This window comes from Diplotaxodon limnothrissa, linkage group LG15 (genome assembly GCF_057381915.1).
Source record: "Diplotaxodon limnothrissa isolate DT_005_m linkage group LG15, D_limnothrissa_male_GT1.1, whole genome shotgun sequence".
Lineage (NCBI taxonomy): Eukaryota > Metazoa > Chordata > Actinopteri > Cichliformes > Cichlidae > Diplotaxodon > Diplotaxodon limnothrissa.
This window is the reverse complement of record NC_140610.1, coordinates 4,031,363-4,049,478: the sequence shown is the minus strand read 5'-3', so window position 1 is coordinate 4,049,478 and position 18,116 is coordinate 4,031,363. Positions and strand designations below refer to the sequence as shown.

At 44.6% G+C, this 18,116-nt stretch overlaps 1 protein-coding gene across 1 annotated transcript in view; it reads left to right on the top strand.

Moving 5' to 3' along the window:
* Positions 1 to 995: 995 nt before the first annotated feature.
* The window catches only part of runx2b (RUNX family transcription factor 2b), a 36,963-nt gene continuing 19,842 nt past the window's right edge, over positions 996 to 18,116 (top strand). The window contains exon 1 of the mRNA XM_085373437.1: positions 996 to 1,053. Within this exon, the coding sequence (XP_085229563.1) occupies positions 996 to 1,053 (58 nt within the window). The remainder of the gene's footprint in view (positions 1,054 to 18,116) is intronic.

The following is an 18,116-nucleotide window of genomic DNA, read 5'->3' as shown; positions in this document are numbered from 1 at the left end:
TTGCAGACAAACACACGCGCGTACACACCCAGTCTCACACCACCACCAGCCAGCCAGCCATTCACTCCTCACTCACACCCTCAAATCTTACCAAGCTGAGCTCTCCCTGCTCAGAGGCAGACAGGAGCAGCACGGCAGCCTGCTAAAGGAGTTGAGGGAAGGAGCAGCAGTGTCAGGGAGAGAGAGAGTTTGAGGAGAGAGAGTGAGGAGGGAGGGGGATGAAAGAGTGAAGGGAGACCAACCCAAGAGAGAGCACTGCTCCCCATATGCTGAGGAGGCATGGGCGGTTGAACAAGCTGCCCCCACTGAAGCCTCCTGACTCATGGGAGCGTCAGACCCCGATCCCCAGAGAGCCTGGAAATGCTGCCGAACCACGCGCAAGAGAGGAGGGGAGCCAGAGAGTAGAGGAAAAAAAAGTCCAAGGAGAGGAGAGGGAAGAAAGCCACAACGGTAGGCTGTCCCAACTCAACTGCTGTGCCGTGATGACGTCAGAGGGCATGTGACCCAGGCTCTCCAGTGACGGCACATGGAGGGCAGGAAAGAGACGAGTTTTAAAGCTGGTGCCTTTTGGGTTGTGTGAGGGCTCTGCTCGCCTCCCAAACAACCACAGAACCACAGACGTGCGGCTCGGGGTTGGTGTTTGAGGGCAACCTGGAGTGTAAATGGTTAATCGTCGCGGGCCAGCACCAGTCACAAGGACGGCGCTAAGCGAGTAAGTACGTTCCAACCACACTCGCCAAGCAAGCAAGTCCGACACCATCTGATCTATCCGCAAAGGCGATATTTGTCTCTGCAATTTTTTTTTCCTCTATAAAACCAGACCTGGTTGTTACTTGTGGTCATCCAAATAGTTGATACGTAAAAGCATGTCTTGTGGATGGCTTTTCCATTTTTTTTTCTTCATGACATGCTGCGTGCTCTTGGTTTAGGACGTGTCAAGGGTCAAGGAAACCACAGAAGAACAAAAGTGGGGCTTGCTGCAACCAGAGGCAGCTATGGCATCTAACAGCCTTTTCAGCACAGTGACACCATGTCAGCAAAACTTCTTCTGGGGTGAGTACCACTTTCCTGCTCCCTGTTGTGTCTGGATTGGGTTGGGGGGCTCGGGTCACAGGAAGGACTTGGGGTAAGGTGGTGAGGCTTGGGTGGTGGAATTAATGGGGTTCGAGGAAAGCGGGCGAAGATGTTGGAACTGGTCTGATGTTTTGGGTCCAGACGAGTGGAGGGGATCAGCTGAGGTCATGGAGGACCCCGCTGTCAAGGTCCAAGCTTTTGTGGCGGACAAAACACCCAACTATCATCAAGGCTTTTTCTCTTTTTTCTTTGTGCACCCAAAAAAAAACCAACAAGAAAAGAAAATCTGCCCATAGAGATTCCAGTATTTATTCTATGTGATGTTTATAAATATTTTCCAAAGAGGGAGATGATATGTTTGTGCAACATACCCTTAGATTTACAAAGCGATGCCATTGCGGAACCAAAAACAAAGGCACGGGTGATATTTTTGACAGACGTAAACAGACGCTGCACAAGGGAGTTTACAGTGGAGCATTGGAACAAGATGTGGGGGGATTACTGGGCTGTGTGTGTTGGGCGCCTGTGCTTGCGCATAGAGAAGAAGTATTGATTAGTTTGCCAAGAAAGATCTGTAATCGCTTCCTGAAATTGTTTAGTTGCGCTGCTGTCGTTAATTAATCGGTGTCGATTTCTGCAGGCTCCAGGGAGCATTTACTCGACAGACATAAATCCAGATTGAACACGAAGTTGATCCATGCTGACTTCCTTTCTATGAATTCGGTGCTTAAGTCTGTAATGATTAATGTAAACGTATCACAGTGATTGTGTTTGACTTTATTTACTTCTACACAAACGGATAAAAAGATGAAATGTCTTTCGTGTGTGTAAGAAGCTCTTAATTTGCACTTTTACAACCAAAGAAATAATTACGTTATTCTTAATGTGATGATCTAATATCTAATAATATATATTCTTAATATCATATCTTCCAAATAAATACAAGATTGTGCCTCCTTCCTGAAGTGGATCTATATGGAAGTAGAAGCAAAACAAATCCAAAAACCTGTGAACGGTAGCAGTGACAACCTAATGATTTTCAACTACCTGTGAAGGCCAGCTTGCGTTCTCCAGGCTGCAGCCTGTGTTTTGGGTTTGCTCTATTGTACTGTGACAGCTTCTTTACACAGTCTAATTCAATCAGCAAAATAAATGGTTTACAAGATGAATTTTCAAATTTAAACAAACATTTTCCTTCCCTTGCGACACAAGAAATAGACAGGCTCAGCTTAATAGACGACCTCCTCCTCTCCCCCCCCCCCAACCCGCCGCCCTCCTGCCTCCCGCTCCGGTCCATAGCCTCCCGCTCGTCTTGTCCAAATCAAATGTTTAAAAGATGTTTTTAAGAAGTCGCTCGGTGGTCAGACACAGCTGTTCTTCTGGGCTCCCGCTCCGCACAGAAGCAGGGTGGCTCCTAATACACTCTGAAAGCTGGGAGAGAGTGAGCGTCTTCTACCAATCACCACCACCTATTACCATGTTAACCTCCTGACCTTTCGCCGTGTCTCGGGGGGGGAGGGCGGTGGAGGGGGTCGGAGCGCAGGAGAAGGAGAGGAGAGGAGCAGCAGTGCAGGAAATTGAAAGCACGCCGTGGGAGAGGCAGACGGTGAAGAGAGAAGAGCAGATGTGTGCAGATGCTCAGGTAGAGAAGACACCCCATAAGGATGATAATCCCTGATCAGTTCTCAGACATCAAGGTTTGCTGATTGATGCCGTGCCACGCCTCATTGACTTTGCCCCTGTTTATGAACATCTGGGTAGTAAATCTGTCAGTGCAACCACAAAAAGCCCCCCTGACGGCACGGTGTGATTTTGCAAGACCACCAGTTCTTTCTGTTGTATTTATAATTCTGAATAAATAAATGTAGTGTACTGTGCTGCATCTGAACTGGCAAAAAATTAGGAATGGCACCCTGGATATTTTTTTGCTTTAGCCAAACAAAAAAAGGAAGGGGAAAAAGTAACGTTGAACTCATTTGACTTGCATAAGAACGTAAAACGTGGATTTTGTGGCATAAATATTTACATCTGTAAGCATCCTTATCAGTTCCTGTGAACTTAAAATGCATGAAGTGGATATAAAGAGAGCTGGAGCGTTGACTTTTGTTGATTTTACATATTTTCTTCAAGTCCCCCCGCTCCCGTGTTTCTCCTGGATCATTTTGCCCAGCGTCAGCCGGTTTGCCGAGAGCACAAAATACTGTTTTTGTAGTTAGAAAGCCACATTACTCCATCCGTCTGTATATTTGTGTTCATTAAGGACATTTTTAATTTAGAGTCGAGCCTACATTCCCGTGCAGCGATAAATTGAGCTGACTTGAGGGAACGGGCAAATATTCCAAATTAAAGTAGAGGGGGCTCATTAAAATTTGTCTTGGCATTTACATGAGGCAATTTTAATTTAATTGCTTTGAATACATTTTTTTTATAACTCCTCATACTGGCAGATCAGATGGAGAGGGCAGAATAATCTTCAACATGTGTGGCACCCACTCAGCCACCGTGCCTCTCCGGGGAACATTTAAGTGCCTCTTTTCTCTATTACAAACTTAATTACATATAGACAATTAAGTCATGGGAGCAATTATCGTTCGGCAAAGCCGTGCAGTCGCAGTCGAGAGGGGGGGGAAAAAGGAGTGCTTACACACAGACGGACCCGAATCAACAACATCAAAAGAAAGAAAGCGGGGACGATGTGGGTAAATATCTGAAAACTCCAGGCGGAAAACTTTCCCCCCGAAGAAAATCTCGGATAATTTGCAGGGAAACCGTATATATGTATTTGAGAAAGGGAGCTTCTGTTGCATAAGTGTTGCCTTAGATCTAACCACAGGCCTGCTTCTTGGAGACGTCTTAAAAGTGAACCAGACATCCCACCGCACCACCACCACCACCTCCCACCCGTTCGCCTCACCCCTCCCACCCCCTCATCCACCCGTGGAGAGACGTGAAGCCCACTCATCAATAGGTAATTTGAAAATGCCGGGGGATGGGTCGGGGGAGTGGGGGGAGGACGATGTGAGGGCTTCACTGGCTGCTACTGTGCAGCGGAGACTCTTCCCTTAACTCCAGGCTCAAAGGAACTCTATTTAGCATCGCTTAATTGTACCTCTGAGGCAAACATGCTATTTAATCCCAGCAGGGTCATATTGATGGAGTAAAATAGCGCTGTTTGTGTTTGCGAGCTGCGCCAGCTATTAGAACTTATTAGTGCTGATGGTTTACATTAGCCTACATGATTCCTCGGGGTAATCAGGGAGTGTTAATGTGATCGGGGTTTAATCAAAGATAGATTAATTGGTGTGTAATTCTCTCAAATGTACTGTGAATGTGAGGCTGATTGTGCCCAAAAATAGACTTTAGGCTGTTATTAAAGTCTAAATGAAAGCGTCGTGGGAATAACGTAAGCTGTGATTTTTACGGTCTGAAAATCGAGTGTGATGTGAAAGTTGTGGAGAGTTTTCTGTCATTTTAAAAAATAATAAAGGGTTGATATACTTTACTAAAGGGGAACGAACGTTGAGAAAGCCTCTGCTGCTTTCTGAAATTATAAATGCGGTGTCTTTGCTGTGAATCGCTGTGCTTTGTGATCTCGATGTGGTACAATGTCTGCTTCACTACTTTCAAAATAAAGCAGTGAAATGAGGGAGATTACTCTCATCTCTGTAATATGCAGACTGCAACAACAAATGTAGAACTCAGTGTAAATACTCACAGTGCACTGTATATTATCTCTTGTTCTGTCCTAATATTCAGTCGCTCTGGGGCTAATTACACTATTATGATAAGGTAACCTGCCAGCTGAGTGCTTATCGTAGGGTTCTGCCTATTCAAAGCATTGACATTAGACTCAAAAACAATCTCCTTAAAGGGCCAATAAACATTTGAACGCTTGCTTAAAAAAAGTGCTAACGCCTCGCTTGCTATAAATCAGTGCAAATGTTCAATATCCCGTTGGTGTTTTGGCGAGATGAGAGCCAAATTGGTGCGTATTTTTGGATAGCGTTGCAAACTCATTCTGCACATAGCTATGATTTTTAAATGCACCATAATTACCGGGTAGCTTAATGCCATTGCGTTAACCAGTGAAGCTTTTAAAGCGTCGCTGTGCTATTTTCACACTTAACAAGATCCTGCAGCCACTCATCCATTTCAATAGCATCAAGCTGGGTGAATTACCGTTATCCGATATAAGCCCTCAGAGAGGAAGTAACTACCTAACACTTTGAAAATTTGGTCTATCTTGGAACGGCTTCACCCTAATGAAACATAACACCAGTATTATAAAGCAGTCTGCTCTTTCTTTTCACATCCTCCATTTTTTTCTTCTTGGCATTTATGTTTTATTTTAGTTGTTTAAGTCAGAAGATGACTTAAAGCGGAGCTGATATGGCAAACCACAGGAAAGGCTTGAATAGCAGCGTTTCCCCCGTTGCCCCCCTTTCAAATAGGCCGAGGCGGCCTTGCTTCCACACTCCCGTGTTTCTATAACGGGGAAATATGGAGTGTTGAGCCTCCTGGATGTTTGGGTTCAGCGTGTAACGATGTGAGTGAGAGCGTGGCCACAGCATCTACACAAGGCCTTACCTGTTCTTCCCCGTGCCGGAGAAAAGGGCAGGTTTTTTTGGCTTGTTAGTTTAATCTTAAAGGAATGCGGTATCCCCTCCGACTCAGGCCAGACTCCTAAATATATAACCTTACTTTCCAGCACTAATGCACTGAAGCAATTCTGATTATTTAGTTGGTGTAACCTCTAACGCGTAGGAGTGTCAACACAGACAGTCGGGATTGTGCTCAGTTTTTGAGGAGAAGGTGAAGAAGATGAGCAAAGGAGCATCAAAGAGGGCTGAGCTGACATCAGTGGAGCACCTTGTTACAACGTGTCCAGACATCAGTATCAGCGCTGACTTTCTCTCAAGTATTTTCCTTTTATCGCATAGCACTCTTATAAAAAACATTTAGGGACAAATTTGGTAACTTAAACAGATGTTTGGCATGTAGCAAAGTCGCTGAATAATGGCAGGTGGGTTTTGTAGTTTCTATTGTGCGTGCACATTAAAGGTGTGTGTGTGACAGGAGGATCTGTCTGCTTGATTAATGCTCTCGCTCAAACTGGCACCTGGAACCAATCCCCCCCTTCTGCCGCCCCCATGTGCACCGTGTGTGTGCATTCCACACAGTGGGACTTTAGAGGGACTGAGGGTGGGCGTTGAGCTGGAGGCGCAGATGGGACCGGGGGACTTGGAGCGGAAGAAAAGAAAGGTGTGCAGAGGAGGGAACAATAGACGGACGTGCATTGGAGGGTATAAGGGTGTCATTAATAGTGCACAGGCCCCATCTCCTAATTTGCTCAAATTACCTGCCCACACAGTGGGCCCCCTCTGCCAGTGCTGAGGTGTGAATACAACAGATCAAATACACCTGAAAATCAGAGAGCCCACCCACTCAGCGACGCCCACGCGAGGCTTTTAAGGTGGCCTGACAACTCTCGGTGCCTGTGCGTGGAAGAGAAGGGTCAAATGTTTACTCTTTCACGTTTCAGAAGGGAGTAAAAAGTGAGAAAATTAGAGAGAAAGAAGAAGACATTCGGAGGAAGAAAAAGAGTAAGTGAGACTGGGATATGATACAAAAGGAAGGATCAGTTTGCACTCAAGAGGCAAGTACAAAATTGACTCGTACAAACCACCTCCCATATGGCACTGTGGGGGCGGCTATTTACCCTCATTTACCTTCCTCGCCTCCCTTCATCCCTTCCTCCTTCTGCTTCTCCTTAAGTCGTCCCTTTATCCTTCCCCTCCCACCCACGCTTTCAGGAAAAGGTTGATGACAAACGTGATGGGCGGCGATGCTTTGGTCACCACAGTAATCAGAGTCACCAGCACCGTACCACCTGTGGCACACACAAGCTGGCATGGAGACTTATTCAGATGTGTGCAGAGACACTGAAATTAAATATCCCCCCGAGACACAAAAGGAGGCCCGGAGAGTGTGTGTAGGTGTGTGCAGTGGGCTGCAAGCCTTTGAACTTCGAGTAGTGTGTGTAGCTGATATTGACAAGTCCCCGGGGGGAGACGAGGGAAGCTAGAAAAAGGTAGCTCTCATTTGTAAAGTGGCCTCCAGAGAGAAAGAGAGGAAAAAAAATACTCCTCAGCTCCCCCACCCCCACTGCTAGGATTTATTAGGAGTGTAGTATAGATAATATACTTACGCCTAAGGCAACCTATGAAGTACCTGTTCACTTCCTGTTAATCTGCGTGCACGTTGGAAGCTATTTGCTCGTCACACATCGCTTTGAAACTGATGACTGGTCGCTCGTGGACATTGCAGGCGGCAGTTGCCTAGGTGACCGTTTAATGTATATGTATATGTTATTCAATGGTATTCTTCACTTTTACTGGTAGTCACCTGGAAGTTGAGAAAAGTTTAGCTTGGGTCCTGCCCACCTTCCAGCACCTGTGGGGGGTTTTTCGCCCAAAGTCGCTTCACGTTCGATTCTTTGGTCGCCGCATCGCAACCGACTGCTTTCAGTACTCATGGAGCGTCAGCGCCATTATGCAGAAACTGACCGTAGTTAGAGGGCGCTCGCGAGAGTGTCCTCAACTGACTAGAACAAATGAAGCCAAAATATATATACACCTGCTTTTAAACCAAAAAGCTCCAATTGGATTAAAGTTTTTATAAATACATTTACATTTAAAGTCAGTTTAATGCCTGATTAAGACGTTACAATACTGAATTTTGCCAATATTTTTTTTCCGCATTCTGCTAATATATGCTGATTACCAAGTTAAAACCCACGGGTTCCACCTCCGTTAAACGAACCAGTTTTCAAAGAGTTTCCACAGCGTTTAGTTACATCAGTACACGAACTTGCACAAGGAGCAGCGAGCGTGGCGTTCGAAATCGATGTTACCAGGTGGCTGTTGCTAGAAACTCACTGGCGTCGCTTGTTTTGTGCATGAGATCGAGATTGCAAATTGTTTAATTTTTGTTCTGGTTACAAGTGACAAAAAGTGACTTTTTTTTTTTCCACAATTACCAGTTTTCCCCTTGGAACAGCGATGACCTGTGTAGAAGTACGCGGTGTGTATATATTTGATTTATAAATAATTAAATGATTTAAAGGTCCAAACCAAAATCATGTATAATTACTACATTTCAGCTGGGCATTCAGCAATTCACAGAGTTTGTAAGTTGTATTTAGAAGTAAGAGATAAGAGAAATAAATTAAGTCTCAGATCCAAGTCTCTGTCTAATGATATTTATTACTAAGTGCAAGATCTCATAATCATATATCATAAGTGTATGATCACTTATTACATTTTAATCTTTGTCTCATAAATGCTAAAAATGATAAAGTGGAACTACTCAGGTTTTCTGTCTTATAGTTTCTCAGACTTTCTAAAGTCTGCGTGACTCTTGCTTGTGGAAAAAAAGCAAAGGTGGGAAAGTTTCGAACAATTTCTGCTGGAACAGCAGTGCAGAAATCCCCTACGTTACATTTCAGGTTGTTTCAAAGGACTTTCCTGTGACATCTTTTTGAGAACATAGCTGCTGTGTTTACGTTGATCCCTGAGCTGTTCCAGTTTACACACATTCAATCCGATCACGGCGCTCCGACAAGCAGCAGCGTCTGATCAAAGTCTATATACATACATGGTGTCTGATCCTCACCGGAGCAGGCTCGAATCCTGTCACTCACCCAGACAGCTGCTCCCTTACAGTCGTCTGTAGTTCATTTTGTTGTCGCAGTTAAAAGTTTTCCTTCAGCTGTTGCTCTGTTCAGCCCGTTTGGTGTCTTTCCCCAAAGGAAACAGACCAATAACAGGCCTTTTCCACTTCACTTCTCCTGATGCTGAACGAGCAAAGGAGGATCCCAGAGGAGCTGGAATATTTTATTAGAGTGATATTTTGAAAGTTGCTCTCCTCGGTGTTTCTTCCTCTCTCATGATGAAATTTTAGGATGCTGCAACAACTCAGCGTGTGTGTGTGTGTGTGTGTGTGTGTGTGTGTGTGTGTGTGTGTGTGTGTGTGTGTGTGTGCATGCGTGTGAAAGAAAACAGCTCACACAGGGAGCAAAGACAATTCAAAGTTACAGCTAAATGACAGGCTGGGAGCTCTGGTCTTTTGAATTGCATTGTTTTCTTTTTATTCCTGCTTTGGAGGAGGGTTGGTGGGGGTGAAAAAAGCCCAAATGGGACACAAAGCGAGCAGTTTAGTCTCAGGAGAATTACCCTCAGCACAAACAAAAATAGCAGTCATTTTTTGCTGACAAACCCTTTTTAATGCAAGGGTGCTTTTTTAGCAAAGTTTGGCTCTTTTTTTGTTTTCTTATTTATGACAAAGCTGCCATTTCAGAATAGAAGGAGTAGTGAATGTATATTCTTGCATTGATTTACTGTAGCTTTAAGATGCACGAGGAAGAAAGGACAGGGAGGGTTGTTGAAAGTTCTTCAGCTTAGTCGGGGCCCTGGTTCTTTGAAAAATAAGCACAGTGGGAATTTTGAGGAAACTGATCATTCACATAGCATTTATAACGCTCACACACGACCTGTTCACGGACCTATTCTTGTCACTTTCACATGAATTCTTCATTACGCACAGAATTACACCTCCACACTTTTTTTTATGCACACACCACCAGACAGATACGCCCTTTTCCTGCAGGACCCTGCAGATGCAGCAGAAACAGTAGAGTTGGTCTCTCTGGTAAACAAACAGTGAGAGGCTGCTGGGAGTCTTCACTGGGCCTCCAAATTATAGTCTGGTTAACCAGAGTCTCCGAGCCAGCCCGTTTACTGCTACACACATGCACGCATAAGGTACACACACATGCACATGAGCACATGTGCACATGACCTATGCACACTAAAGGCATTATAGAAGCACACTTTAAAACCCATATACAATCAGGTTCTAATGGGAGCTTGTCTGTGCTACAGTTGAGCTAAGGGTAAAAGGTTTTATAGACATAAGAGAGGCTGAAAGGGAAGCACACCCTAAGGGCTCATAATAAATATTACCCAATCATCAGGCTCACAGTGTGAGGCTATTACTGATGAAAAAGAATCCCTTGCAATGTAAACACAGGCTTAATGTTTACAGCTTCTAACCCTGTGTATCACTTTTATGATTCTAAGGTTTTCTTTCCTTCTGCAAGTTGGTTTGTGTAACCTGAAGTATGCTTCGAGGAGCCTTATGATAAGGCCCTGTGTTTTGTAGATATTCGATGTGAATGTATACGTTTGCCTTCTTAGTAGGAGCAGTGCAAAAACAGGGTTTCATTTGTAATAGGCTTCCATAAAACGTATCTGAGTGAGAGGAGCTTCTTTAATTGCCTGTAAATGAGTTCTGCAACTACTGGGGACAGTTTTAAGCCTCTTGAGGATGCAAGAGTGTATCAGGGTGATCTATGGTGCCATAAAATCCGGTTCAAATATTTAAGTTGATCAGTTCTCTCAAAATTATTCGCCGTAAATCTCGTGTTTCCAGAGTGACAGCGTATTCCGAGCGGACAATTTAATTGTCAGTTCGAAACCACATCCCAGCAGCCCCGTTGCCAGAGAGAGATTTTTTTTATAAGTGTGTGACGTTCACATTCTCAGCTTTGCCATAATGCAACACCGCAGAATAGATTGTGTTTGAAGGACAGTGTTTCACAATGTGATTGATGCTCCCTGTGGGACCCAGCAGTTGATGAGACTCTGTTTAGGACTCGAGTTAGGCGCTATAAGGCTGGCGTCATCAGAGTCTCAGCTTGGGGAAGAGAAGTCCTCGTCCTGGAATAACAGGCAACGTTTCTGAGTGTATGTGGAAAATACAGGGTCACAGGTCGAATAATCAGACAATAGTCGTTTATCTTCTGGTAAATTTCCCTTTGCTTTGATGATGCTTTCTTTCGCTGAACCCTTTTTTCCGAAGATGACTGGAATTGATTTTGTCTAAGGACATCTCAGGCTGGAAGCTATGAAAGTGAACTCCATCCACCCGGCTCTTTTTCTCCGCACCCCCACCTCTCTGTGACTCATTTCTGACCAGTAGCCTAATAGTCTCGGTGTAATTATAGGCTAAGGTTTTAGGCAAAAGCCAATCTCTGAGTGAGCTGCATCAGCCGTGACAGATTCAACTTAACTCTTTAAGTCATTTAGCAACATCTCATCCTACACGTCAAAAGCCAAGGCGTCCCGGGGCCATTTTGACATCTGAATGGTTTGGAATTTAAACTGGTGTGTACTGCTCCAGGTTGTGGAGTTCAGACTCAGTGTTTTGGAGCTGCTCCGAGCTGGACTGCGATCAGGAAGAGATCAGGAAAAAAAAAGCGAGATCCAAACACTCTCGACGCACACCGACTGCAGTGGCTTGCTCGCGCTGCCTGCCCATTACTGTTGTTTTCATTTTCTCTTTATCTGATTGGCTATTGTCTCGGCACTGGACATATTCACTTGACTGACAGTTTTGATGTCGATTATCTCCCAAAAAGGAGGAAGCGAATTGATGCCAGAACTTTGTCCTAAGCTTTTCTACACGAGCTTTAAAAGTCCATCCATGACAGCCAAGCAAAATAAACGGTATATTTAATACAAATTCTAAAGCTCCCAAACAAGAAATGTATATGGGACATATCCAGGCGTGGGCTTACTCGATCTATGGCTAGATGTTTATGTCTGTGTGCAATTGAGCATCCATGACAGAATTTTCCCCCCTCCATCTGGACCTCTTCTACACCCCCGTACCTCAATTTGGACCCAGTTCCCTTGGACATTCCTCCACCCCACCTCTGTGTATATACATACATGCATACATCCTCCTGTCTCCTTCCTTTTCCTCCCCTGTTTCCAGCCACTGCCTTTCCATCCTTACCTTCCTCTACACTCAGCTGAAAGGGTGGAAATGGGCAAGTGATAGCCAATACCCCCCCTGCGAGTGCTAGTCTGGGCTGCAGGCTGTTTGCCTCTTGCCATGAAGTCACTCTATCTATCTCGCCTGTGCGTCCATACCTCACATAAATCATCCTCAATCGTGCTACACGGACGGGGAGAACAGAGAGAAATCTCCCCCTGTAAATCTGGTATTAGTTTTACCTCGCATAATGAACACAGGGCTAAACGGCCTGGATACATGAGAACAGCATGTCTTGCAGATGTACTATAAATATTTTGATACTAGCCGGCTAGTTTGCAGAGGGGAAGTAGACCAGTGAAATACACAGAGGAAGGGAAAAGTGTAAAGTGGAATGTTGGCCTAGCCCGAGTGTCTGTATTGTCTTTAGCACCTACAGAAGGTCCCGGTCCAAGAAAAACGCTCTTTACAGGGTTCCTGTTCCCAGCAGTGGTCCAGTACCACTCCTGGATACGCTGCGTTGCCTTCAAGCCAATCTGTCAAACTGGTCTCCAAGGAGAGGGGCTCATTGTTTGATTAATAGCAGGATCAGACCTGATTGAGTGATAGACGGTTTAAAGGGGAAACCAGCACAGCTTTAAGGACATTCTGGGACCAAGTCTGGGAAAAGCTGCTCCAGCTAGAGTTTGATTGGTGAAACGGCTGAATTAAAGTGAAAGACTAATAATAGCATAGCTAATGATACACAAGCTGCATGGCGAGGGGTTGCCCAGATATGCTTGATGGCTTTGAGAGTGTTCTTTTGCAAGCAATGTAAAGACAAACTGTGAAATGCCTACAAACACTTGCATGTAAAAGTGGAAAAACTGAAGTACCCCTTTTTGGCATGTTTTTGGCTTCAGCCACAGGCACTGTCACCCTACCCCATCAAAGAGCCAAACACCCACCCACACACACGCACATACAGAAAACCTACAAATACACTCTTCCACATGCACGGTTTAAGCGAAGTGACAGCAGGTGGTGTGTGACACGTCAACATCTGAAGGTTCCCTGGCAGACGCAGAAAGAGTTCTCAGCTCTGCGCCCCACTCAGATCTATCATTGGGACTCTTTAATGGCAGCCTTCGTCACATATTGCTGCTTTATTTTCTCCTCTCCATCTTCCAGCCCACAGAAGTTCCTTTTTTGTTCCTATTTTTAAGTACAAGTGATCTCAATTAGGGACCTCCGTGAAGGCAGTAGGCGGCAGACAGTCAGAGCAATAAGAGCAGAGAGGAAATTGTCTTTATACCCCTCCCACCCTCCCTCCCTCTTTACCCTCCTGCCACAAGCAGTGAGCAGCCGCCCCCTCCATGTCTCCATCTCTTTCCACGCTGCTCCGTGCCATTTCAAAAACTGAGCAAAAATATCAGACAACTTTCTGTACCCCTCAGCGAAGCGCATGTATACATATGTAAGACTTCGAGGGCGCAGTCGCCGGTCCGGCTTTCTCAGAGTTTAATGTATTTTGGGTTTGCTCTCTGTGAAGGCAGTTGCATAGAGACACGCACAAACACACACTCACACACCACAGAACGTGCTGTCCTCGTCCTAACAGTTTACAGTGATGTCACGGCCTCGATCACAAACAGTCATTAAGGGCTTAGCTATGATCTGGGATCAGCGCTGGGATGTGAGTCGCTGAGGTTGTGTCGATGAGGTCACAAGGAACAAAGTTTCTGTCCGTCGTCATCCTCCTCTGCTGGCTAACTAACCGGCCCACTAGTTTAGTTGGTTCTGCAGCTACATGCCTGTTCTCCGGATCGGTTTGGTCGATTGGATCGTGTGCTGGATCTCTGGCTGCTTTGTTGCAGAGCCTGGTGGGCTCTCTGATTGGCTTGCTGGCAGGCCATTTGGCTGGTGGCCTGCCAAACATGGAAACATCCCGTTAGAGCTGAAAAAGCCTGGGCCTCGTCACTGCGCTCCTCTAGAAGGCTATAATTAAGTGTCTTGAAAAATGCAGCACTGTGAAATGGAGTCTTAATCCCGAGTCTTAAGTGGCTGTGCTTTTCCTCTTGGATGAGAGTACAGTATATGCTTATGAAGAAGCGAAAGAGTGAGGCTATATGACCGTAATGTTACAAATTATTTTTCTAAGAAAGCTAAAAGTGAGCGTATTTTCATAGTTGGTTGTTTCCTGCTTAAACTGGAAAGTTTACACACATTTCTAGCTGAAACACTGAGCCCTGTGTCTTGTCATCTTCCTTAATGAGGTGTTGTTCACAGCGAGGATACGCGCGCCTCGTAAGTACGTGTCTGAATGCGTCCCTTTGAATGTCAAACAGCGAGGGAGATGTGAAGGTCACAGACGCGCCGGGAGAAGCTTTTGCGCAGTTCGTTTGCTGACAACATTATAGGCGGTGGATGTGTGCACATATTAGCGGTTCACACACTCTTTGTCATTCCAAGTGGGAACGAGAACAGAAACTTTTATTACTCGCTTGATATCTCGACAGGAAAATTAGTCAAGAGAATGTCAGCTAAGTTTGATTTTTATTGAAAACAAATAATTGAAACTGAGCTGCCGAAATACAATATTACCATAAATCATAAAACGCACATCCTGCTCGATGTGCTATACTGTGGTTCCTCACTGTTAGTGACTTCTCCTACTGTGCAGTGACTCCAAGCCAGTGTAACACAGTAGATGAATAATACCAGAGCTGAGAGAGACGATCCAGCTGTGCACCAGGCAAGCAGCAGAACCACTGAAAAGCTAAACGGCTTTATGCTAGATTCATTACTACATCATATGAAATCAGTTTATGCTGAGGAGGATCAGCGGAGTATCCTTAAAAGGCCAATTCTGCCCGAAACCTTCCAGCATTCGCATTTAATCAAAAGTTGTCGGGTTCCTAAAATGTTATTTTGGTAGGCATGGTATGTTCTTTTTTTATTGAACGGATTATTCTGGCACATTAACGCCATCTTTCCGTCACATCTCTGGAACATCAAACATTTTGAACTTGTGCAGATTTTGCCCAATACCTCTGAATGACAGAGAGCCAGACGGTAAAAAGCCCTCGCGCTGTACGAGTGTGGACCGTATCCTGTAGGGAGCTGGAAGACAGATGCTGGATGTGCAGCGGAGAAGCAAAGCGGAGTCAGATGGGACAAACACTCTTTGATGAGCTGAGCTTGTCAGAGTTTAAAGCACGGCTAGGTAGGGAGGGGGGGGGGGCTGTTTGGGGCCCTGGGGTTGGGCCGGGAAAATTACGTTGCCTCTGATGGGACAATAACAGAGTGCAGCAAATCTAAATTTAGGCATGATTAGTTTGACTTAGAAAAGTTGGTGAGTTTGTGTAATGTTCTCATTAAAGGGTCTGTTATTCATAGAACGTGCACATTGACAGTTCCACTTCAAATTTAAGTCAGGATTTAAAGTAATAAGGCTGATTTGGCTGATGGCATGAAATTGGCCCCCCTCCTTTAAATTTCCTAAACTAGATTCCACTACAACATTAAGGGTGTTTTCCACATTACTCTACATTTACTCAACGATAAAAAAGCGATATTATCAGAGCTGAAACTTAACTCTGTTGGGATAACCGGCTCCATGGTTCCTGCAAGTCCATGTTTATCACTATTACAGATTTAATTACTACTATTCACATTTATCCATCCATGAATTGTTAGATGATCTTTGAGAATGTTGGACAATGTGAACCATATTTCTGGTGTTTGGGGCACACAGAAGGGAAGCGTAACTCAATCACTCGCCCCCCCCTCCTCCGTCCACATGACGAGGTGCCAGATGCGTGTCAGTGCTTTCAGACATTATATATATATATTCCTCCCACATCCTCACACTCACACACAACTTAATAGACATGTATATGTGCACACATACTTGCTTGTGAAACTTAAGAACTTGACTTATTTCAAGCGCTCGGGCTGTAGTGTACAGTGAATTACATTATTTCTCTTACAACACTGCAATCTTTAGCAAAGTATATAAAACTGCATCTAACTTTACAACATAAAAACAAGCTACAAAGGCTCTGACTGGATCCAAATAACCCAACAGCTGTGCCTCCCACTTGTCCCATTTATTTTGAAACAGGCCTGGAGTATCAAAGCTCTTTGTCTTAAAGACTCACTGCAATAAAAGCCTGTTTGGGAGCAATGGAAATGGAACACAGAGTGGCAGTACACATGCTGATGTGTGATGTGGCATCCAGAAAAGTCTCATTGGGAGACCGATGGGTAATCAGGGCTGAGGGTGGGGTGGGTGATGAGTGCCGGCTGAGATATAGAGGCTCACAGAGGGTAAATGATGCCCTCTACAGTAGACACAAGAGGGACAAGCTAAGTAGGCCCTCTCACTGTTTTCAGTGCAGCAGGCATAAAGAGTATGTCAGCCATAAAAGTTAAAGTGTGATTTTTATTTATTTTAATTTATTTGTTCTGTTTTGTTATGATGTAAGGATGTATGTAGCACTTTTTGTTTTGTTTTTAAAAAAAAATAAGGCTTTTAAAAAATGCATGATTTTTATGTCATGAGTTGCAGATCTACTATTTTTGTTGTGTTAAATATTCTTGAGAATTATTTTCATTCATTTTCTGAGTTTCAAAAAACAGCAGCTGCGAAAATAAAAACCGCAAGTGCCGAAAAATCAACTGAAGGTTTCAGCATTTCTAAAGCTGAAAAGTGGCTCCTGTGAGAGTTCCTCTGTTGTAAATTACCGGGTTATCTTTAAGGATGCATACATGTGTAAGCAGTGTTTTGCTGTTGGCTGACATTGAGCTGGTTTTTACAATTTGATACACTGTTGGCTAAATTTACAGCCGTTTGGCGTTTTTGTGTCTCACACATTCTGCAATTAAATAAGAAAACGGGTTAAATAATGTAGTGTTGTAGTAAAGTACAATAAGTGTGTCAAAGTAGGAAATAAAAGCTGCGTCAAATGGACTACTCGGTATGTGATCTCGTTTTGAAATATGCAAATACATTTTAAGTTGTGCGTAATTACGCAAGGAGTCTCATTTTGGTGCTGCTTATATAGATAGATCGTTTATTTTCGGTCTATGTGTAATAAAACGACCGTGTAATAGATTTAACAAGTTGTATGAGGCACAGAAACTGTTGAAGTTGGATTTTCCATAAATGCCTTTCCCAAACGCGCAGTCGGTTCACAGGGCGGCCACGTGGATGGATAAACATAAATTAAAGCCCCTGTAAAGTAGAATACCTGTACACCTGCACAACAGCTCTCCCCTGTGACCGAGTGAAACTCTACCCCTGCGCCTCTACCTGACTCACCGCTCTCCGGTGACTCACTCACTCCTATACCTTATGGAGTGTAACTCGCTTCTCGCCGCGGCTCGGCTCTCTCTGAACGCGTCTGTGAGCCGTTTACGGTCAGGACACGGCGGTAACACTACACGGTCTGATGGACTGATGTGCGCGTTGCTGACTGAAAATGAGCACCTCCGCTGTTAGGAGCGCGCTGATGGTCCAGGGGAGCGGTAACATGTCGGTACGTACGGTATAGGCTGTGAGCAAACTTTGAAATGTAGGTAAGAGACAGGCGTGAAACGCAGCTCCACGTGTCTTTCATGAAGTTATGGCCATTTACAGGGAGATCTGTCCGGCAGTCTATATAGGCGTGATAGATTATGGCGGAGGGAATGCATCTGACTCCAGACACCACGTGTTGGAGTCGCATCAGCGCAATAATTGCTGGGCGCTCGAGCTATATAAACCACAAAAAGCCTGAGCACGGGAAACCCCGGCCTCCAAACACTAACCGCATTTACGGCTACAAAACCGGGATTCGTTTTTCCGCCTCCTTCATCTCACCGGCGATAGTTTTTTTTCTCTTCAAACGTCTTTAAACCTTTTTTTTTTTAACCCTACACAAAATCAGCGGCACGGCCGGAAGACTTAACAGAAAAATATGTTGAATTTGCAGGCGTCGCGGGATTGTAAATAACCCTGTAAAGTATTGTTAAAGCTTATCCCTTTGACTTTGAAAGGTTTTTTTGTGTGTACATAGCCTGCGGACTTTCAGAAAGCCTTTCAGTTTGGCACAAAGACTTCAATGACGCACCTGGAGCTGCGCTTTGACTTTTCACTAAAGGGAGACAGACAAAAAACTTTTCGTTTTTTGAGCATCTGGGTCTGCTGTTCCATTTTAGACGTGCTTTTTTTGTAATTG